We start from the raw sequence: 7,839 nt of genomic DNA on the forward strand, positions 1-7,839 counted from the left end.
CCCTATCGCTTTGGTGATGCTGTCCATCATATATGTCACCATGGGCCTGCGTGAGCCGTTCACATCAACGTGAGAAGTCACGTGACGGGGGGAGCAACTTTAAAGCTCAGTGTCAGGGAGGTCAACCTGCTCTGGATTGTATGTGTACACACTCTTCCACTCCGACCCTGGAAAGTGCTGCACTCAAAGTCCAGCGCTGAGATAGGGGCAGACGCATGTCCATCACCATGGTGACAGCTGGACACCACAGCTCGGCGGCGGCAACAACATCTCACCGCAACAGCAACATCGCCCACGACACTCCTTCAGGAAACCAACGCGACTCACGTACGCACGGCATTGCGGGGCTAACACGCTCACACACACCGAGTGCCTAAAAATGGGTCTTAGTTTCAATTAGTGTCTGTATACTACCAACAGCGAGGCAGCAGCTTCTTAATTTGTGGAGGGATGAGTTGATGGAGAGTCGGAGGCAGAGCGGGCCTCCGAAACAGATGGGCCCTGCGTGACACTGGGCTTCCAGCAGGGGTAAAATCAATGCTCATAACTGAAAAACAGAAGAGAAATTAATAATTATATTATCACAAGATTGCTTTGCATTGCCGGTGCAATCTAATTAATAGCTGTTTTGTTTGTAGCTTGTTGCCTTTTTTCTATCTTTTTTTTTTAAACAGTGAATATTAAATATTTCAGCAACAGAAGGCAAACTCTGAAGTGAGGAACATCACATGTCATGTTCTTTTATTCTTCCTCACCTCCTTCTCACTTTCCTCTTCCCCTCCTCGCTTTTGTACTTTGTTTCATGTGTCTTCTCACTCCTAGTACAAGTTTTTTGCATTGTTTACCTCTCATGTGAATGGTAGCTACATTCAAAAGCAGCAGTGATACCATAACTAATGAGGACAAAACTTGGCTGGACTTTGCACGGTTAAAAAAGTGTTTTCTCTTTGCTTTGTTGCTTTTGTCTCAGACCTGTCTGACCAGCTCTTGGAGGTTGTGGGACTCGAAGGAGCCATGGAGATGGGTCAGATCTACACTGGCCTGAAGAGCGCTGGACGACGCTTGGCGCAGTGCTCCTCTGTGACTATCAGGTCAGTCTTTAACAATGGCTGGTGCCTGTTTCTTCCAATTATTATATTGTTTTTAGTTTATTAAGGTAGCAAATGCTATGGCATATAAGAAAAAGCATAAAAATGCTATGAGTATAAATTAAGGTGATGATTTTTAAGCATCCTGGTGCAGAATGCTTTTATTTGGTTTCATTGTGAAGATTTGTTACAGCATGTTTTCTCGTTCTTCACTTACAGAACCAGTAAATCCCTTCCAATGCAGATTGATGGTGAACCTTGGATGCAGACTCCATGCACTGTAAGTTGAACTGCATTTCCACAAATGGTTCATCCAAACTAAAGACATTTATATGCCAATATAGAGTAAACTGTAAGAGCAGTGAAAGAAGAATCGAGCAAAGTATTTTGTAATCTCCATTTACAAAAAAAAGATATGCAAATGAAAAAATATTAATACGTTTTACATATGGAATCTGCAGTCTGACAGTCAGCTTGAGAATTTTTCCAACATGTGGCAATGAGCATCCATGATTCATTCTGTAAATTCAAGTTTTCAAAAGGTTCTTTGTTGGTTTTTTATTCTGAGCTTAAAGAGTAACATCAGAATGTTTGAGGAACCTCTGAGGAAACACATTGTTACTGTTGTGTGGGAGATCTCGAGTTCCACTATGAAAATGCCCCACACGGGCATCGTGAAGATAAAAAACAAAAGTGAAAAGTTAAATGCTTGTTAGGTGAAAGACAATGGTTTTGAAACCACATCAGCTATTTAACTGTATGCTAACAAAGCCTGCTCGATTGCAACTGCATTATAAAACCAAAACAGAAATCTTGTCTACACATCTGCATATTCATAAGAAGGTTTTGGTTTATAGACATTATGGTCTAAGATGTTAAGATATCCAGGAGTCATTAATACGACCCACCTTAGTGACTGATTAAATCTTCTTTCAATGACTTCTTTTTCATACTAATTAATATGATTTCTGTGCAAATGGGGTAAAGTGGCTTTCTGACAAACAAACCAAAAGCTGATACATGTTTAAAAAAATATGAAATATATATGCTTTAATATTAAGATTAATATAACAATTCAGCTGTTGCTGCTTTATATTCTAGTGCATTAATTTATGATAACAAATTCTTAATGATTCAAGTCTTATTTCTTCTAATTTGCTCATCGTCTAGATCGCAAACGTGTACCTCGATAAGTGTTTTCTCTCTGCCCAAGTTGCTCGTTTTTTCAAAAGGAAACTCCTGAGTTTGCGTTGATTACGGTTGTGTTTAGCTTTAATTAGAACGCCACTGCAGATGAAGTGCCGCCGAGATTTACATATGGATTGCCCAGCCATGACAAAACAAGTGGTCTGCAAGTGCTCTTGTATCTGCTGGCACAACTACACAGAGCAAAGTTGGGCTCTGACGATACATAATTGTGCTGCAGTGATTTCCAAGGAAAGTTTTTCATGCTGTATGTCTGAACTGAATCTGAATCACTTAACGCGTTAAATGCCTACAAAAACATCACACTTCAAATTGGATGTTGTTCCACTAATTATTAACAACAGCAGCTATGCAAATGCATATCAGTCTTTGCATACATACCATGTTTAACACCATAACCATTTAAGATTTTAAGCTAAATGCAGCATGTGTCACTCTGATGAGTAGATCTAAAATAACTGGCACCATATTTGCAAATTTGATTCTGGTACAATGCACCTTCATTAGGGTCCAAGTAAAATCCCCCCTCGGTTTTCTTAATTTGGATGATTAATTGTGACCTGGTAGCTCATTACATCCATGCTTCATTTGAGCAAATTATTTTATTTTCTGTCTAAAAGCCATATTGTTCCATGGGCCCTGGAACCACATAAATACTTAATGCTGCATCTTAAAGAAACAGAGCTTGATTACCATCCAAATTTATTTCAGGTATCGCTTTAGATCGTTTTTTCTCTTTTTGGCCACTGTCTTGTCTATAAAGACTATCATGTTTATGGCAAAGTACTTGATAAACATTAACTTCAATCATGTTTAATGATGGCAGAAAGCCCACAAAAGCTAAGTAATTGCTCCAGCGTCAGAGTGCGAGCACAATAAATGGCAGCTTTCCTTTGAAGTGAATGTGGTCTTTTGAATGCAGATGGTAGCATTTCCCCTCCCCATTACTGCGTTTAGACTCTTAGTGCGACTCTATAATGATGTGCTTAATATGACAACCCTTGATGGTTGATATTTGGGGTTCCATCGATCTACAGTTGCAACTCCTAAAAGAAATTGCATCATTGCGGGCAAACAGGATATTGTCAGATAATATAAAATTCAGTCTTTACAGTAATCCACAATAATATGTTATCGGAGTCACTAACCCCAGGGATTCTCAGAGTTTGTTGTAGTCAGGACGTTCAAATATGCATTCATAAGCCACTTGACAAGAACCCATTTGGACGCAACATCCATATGGAGGATTTTTTTAAATTGTTAATGCATTGCTGAATTTGCTTCTGTGGGGATAAAGTGCTGGGTATAATGAACAGTGGATAGAGACCTTATTATTTCATGGGGATAACCTTCTGAGATTTAAAAGAAAGGTAAACATAATTCAAAAAAGCCATTTGTTGATTATGGAGGCGCTTTCATTTTATGGGTAAAAGTTTTCTGTAAATGAGCTGTGAAAACTAAATAATAGTTTAAATACCATTGTGTTTGTTGTGTTTGTGTTTATTGTTGTTGTTGATTGTGGCATCACATCAATATATATATGAAGTATATGTGCTGTAAAATTATCGCATTATGTTTATCTGGAAACAAGAAATGTCGTACAAAAAACTCACAAAAATAGACCAAACAAAAAAAACATAGTTTCACAGTAGGAGCTGTTTCAAAAACATGGTTTGTGCACTAAAACAATTAAATACAATAATAACAAAAATAATTTTAACAGAAAGAAATTTCAAATTTTTCATATTTTTCAAATTTTTCAAATTTTTCAAATTTTTCAAATTCAAATTTCATATTTGTGCTTAAATGTGCTTAAATCAAAAGATAAGTAGACTATATTATGTGTTAAGTGTTATGTGTCAGTATTTTAGCTTACAGTCACGTCTGGCATAGTTTCAGTGGTTTAAATCTAAATCAGTGGTGTCAAACATGAGGCCCGTGGGCCAGAATCGGCCCGTCAAAGACTTCAGTCTGGTCTGCTGGATGACTTTGGAAAAAGTCAAGGAGAACAGAATTTTTGTACTTTAATTGTTTTTTCATAGGTTTACAAAGGAGTCTAAACCTTTTCAGACTGACTGATCCTAAAGAGTTTCTTTCTCATCTGTTTTTTGTTTTATCTTTAGCCGACTGCACTTATATCATACACAGGTTCTATTTAAGTAATTTCTTGATTCAGCGTGTCATAGGGCCTGGGTGTGGTTAGTATTTTTTTGGTTAATAAATGAAGTCATCATTTTACAAACACAGTTTTGTGTTTACTTGGGTTGATTTTGTCAAATGTTAAAATTAGTTTGATAGTGTGATAGATGCAATTATGACACATATGCAGAAAACTAAGAAATAAGGAAGGGAGCAAATACTTTTTCACAGCACTGTACATAGCAGGCGTGCTGGAGTAAACAAATAATAAGAGTGGGTGAATATGGCTTACAACACTTGGCAAAGCAGAAAGACAAATTGACAAGACATCAGTTTTTTTCATCGTGGATTAAAGAGTGAATGCTCCCTATAAGCCAGGCAGCATTGGGAAAACTCCCTTTATAGTCTACTGTATAGTAAGCACTGAGTGATTTCATATAGCTACTGAAGAATGCTATGTGAAGATGTTAACAGACAGCTTAAAACACATTTCCTTTCTGAGCTAAATCTCAGCTCTCTCTTTTCTTATACCAGATTGAGATCGTTCACAAGAACCAAGCTCCCATGCTAATGGGAGCACCACAAGGTCGAAGCTTCTTCTCTTCACTGATCAGACGAACTCGCACTGAGAGCAAAGACTGAACCTTCAAGACCTCCGAGTGCTCACACACACCTGCAGGGCAGTAGTCACCGGTTGATCTTAGCTGGGCCTGTTTGTAAAGGAGCCCTTTGTCTGATTGATAGCCCAGCATACAGTAGCAAAGTGTAGGATCAGGATGGCCTGCAGCATGGAGATGTCACTGAGAAGCCCGCATTGAATCCAAAGCGAGGCGAGTTTAGGACTGACACTTTCTTCTACAGTCTGTGGTGTAATTTCGCTCCAAAAATATTGAAGCTATTTATGGAAGTTCACTTCTGTTCTTCTATTTTCTAAACTTCTGTTTTTATTTTTGCTGTTGTGCTCTGTGCCATGCGTAACAAACCCACCGCTGAATGTGTTTTGTGAGATGTATTTATTTATTTATTCATATTTAACTGCTATTGATGTTTTCTAATGTTTTATTTTTGTATTTGCATACCCCTGATGCATGATGGACAGTGAAAGCGGCTGGTGCTGTTGGAGCTGACATATCTGGAGTTTGCATCTGATTTTTCCCAAAGTGTCTAGTAAAAAGTGAAGTGTCTCTACCCGACATCTCTTCTACGCTTCAGTCATGAATGGCTTCAAATAGTGCAAAGACAGAGAATCTGCTTTCGTTTCATGTTTCCTGCAAGTCATCCTTGTCATGTTTTGATTGGCTGTTTTGCTTCTCCGTCAGTGGAAAGATTAGGAATGATTATTGATTGCTCATAAAAAATGCATGACACTCTTTGTTTTACGTTGCACGAGAGATTTCCAGACAGTTTTACCAGATCTGTGCACACTTTCTGTTGCATGAGTGACCATGATCTCTTTTGACACTTATGGAAATTGATTATTTTTGAATCTGCATCTACAGCACAGCTCTGTTTCAACCACATCATCATTTATCTGCATTTTTATGGGATCCTGTGCTTTCTTAACAGGTACTCAGGCATATTAGAATGAAAATCTTTGAAAAGCCACAGAAAACAACAATATTTATCTTGTATAGTACAAGCACTTGTATAGTTACGTTCACAAGAAGCAGCTTGACCTTCTATGGTAACTGATTTTTTTCTGATGTTTGTTGATGAGGGTTTACAGTCCGCTGCACAAGTAAGCGTCCATTAAACAGTGAAAGATCTACAAAATTACTACTGACATTCATGTATATACAGTGCTGTGCAAATTCCTCATTGCTTTATGTTTTGCTTCTAAGTATCCAGACTGTCTTTAATTTTATAGTGCTCCTGAGCAACAATTCTACAGGCTTTCAAAGTTTTTCTTTGGATATTGGCTGTTTTTACACTCATTTTCAGTCCAGTCCAATTTTCAGAGGATTTTTTGTTTGTTTGCTTCTTGAGCTACTTAACACTGATTTTTAAATTCTTCAGTGTTGTCTACGTAAGAGACAAGTTAGCAAAAAGACAGTTTTAATTTTTAACTTTAGCACCTTGTTAATAGCATAATCCCATTTCTTTAGTTGAATATCCCCCCAAAAAAGTTAATGTCAAAGACAACTTAGTTTACTGGCATAAAATAGTGTTTTGGACCAACAAGGGGATTATTAGCCAAAAATCTGGCTTATTTGAATTATGTCCTTAAAACAGCATATGGAAGTCGTGTCCTTCAGAAACGGCAAAAACACCTGAGTCAGGTCTCTTTGTCAATACAGACTTGACCCAGAGACCGGAAAGATGCATCTGGCCTTTCAATTGATCCATCTCCTTTCGGCAAAGCCCCATCATAAATGTTCTCAGTATGAAGGTGGCTATGAAGAAGCCATTCTTAAAGAAGGGAAACAGGGAAAGAAATCACAAAAAAAGACTATAAATCCAAATGTTACATTTTGAGTTAAAATATGTTTGGAGCAGGTCAGGAGAGAGCAACCACAGTGAGTGTCTACAGGCATCTGTAATACACAGCGGAGGCTCTGTCATGGTTTTGGGGCTGCATTTCAACCAGTGGTGTTGGGGATTTTGCCAAAATTGGAATTATGACCGCGCAAAACTACCAACTGATTTTAATCCATCATGATGTACCATCTGGAAAGCATTGGATTGGCAAAAGTTTAATTCTTCAGCGTGACAATGATCCCAAACTCACTGCCAATGCAGTAAAAGTATACATGGATAGAAAAACACAAAACAATACACTAAGTAATGGCTTGGCCTCCATAGAGCTCGAACCTTAACATAATTGCAGCACTGGGGGATCATCTCAACAGAGAAGAGACCAAAAGGAAGCCAACGTCCAAAGTAGAGCTTTGAATGTCATTCAAGAAGCCTGGAGAACTATTCCTAAAGAAATATCTAGAACGCTGCCCAAGAGAGTTCAGAAATTCAACATGTTGGTAACAACCTTTTAAAGAATCAATACTGAAAATCAGTCACATTTTATAACAGTCACTAACATATGCACAGTTCATATTCTGGGGACATTATGTTACAGACCTACCAGCGAGGCACACTTGATAAATGCATTTGTTTTTATAGAACTTCACATTTGCATGTTTTGGGAAGAATTTTAGGCTTGACTGTTTCGGTCTTTATAAGTGCCATATGCCAGCGGAGACGATAGCCAAGGAGTCTCCCATGTCTTTTCGCTTTGTATTGTGTAGCGTTTATACAGTGAGGTTGTATTTTTGTACATAGTATTATTTATTTTTCTGCTTTTTGCTTCACTCTAGAACTCACACCATTTTGTTGTTGCCTAAAAAGAATTTATGCCTGCCAGTGTTGACTGAGAAAAGTGATGGAAACAATAAAAAAGCTTGTTGTTTGG

The 7,839-nt window shown here is 38.0% G+C and overlaps 1 protein-coding gene across 2 annotated transcripts in view; it reads left to right on the forward strand.

Annotated features, from left to right (window-relative positions):
- Window positions 1-7,839, forward strand: part of dgkb (diacylglycerol kinase, beta) — an 85,302-nt gene extending 77,463 nt beyond the window's left edge. For both annotated transcript variants that reach the window (XM_085176952.1, XM_085176951.1), the window contains 3 exons: window positions 971-1,091; window positions 1,308-1,368; window positions 4,968-7,839. In XM_085176952.1, coding sequence (XP_085033078.1) covers window positions 971-1,091; window positions 1,308-1,368; window positions 4,968-5,075 — 290 coding nt within the window. In that variant the 3' untranslated portion in view covers window positions 5,076-7,839. The remainder of the gene's footprint in view (window positions 1-970; window positions 1,092-1,307; window positions 1,369-4,967) is intronic.

Source organism: Neolamprologus multifasciatus, chromosome 11 (assembly GCF_963576455.1).
Source record: "Neolamprologus multifasciatus chromosome 11, fNeoMul1.2, whole genome shotgun sequence".
Lineage (NCBI taxonomy): Eukaryota > Metazoa > Chordata > Actinopteri > Cichliformes > Cichlidae > Neolamprologus > Neolamprologus multifasciatus.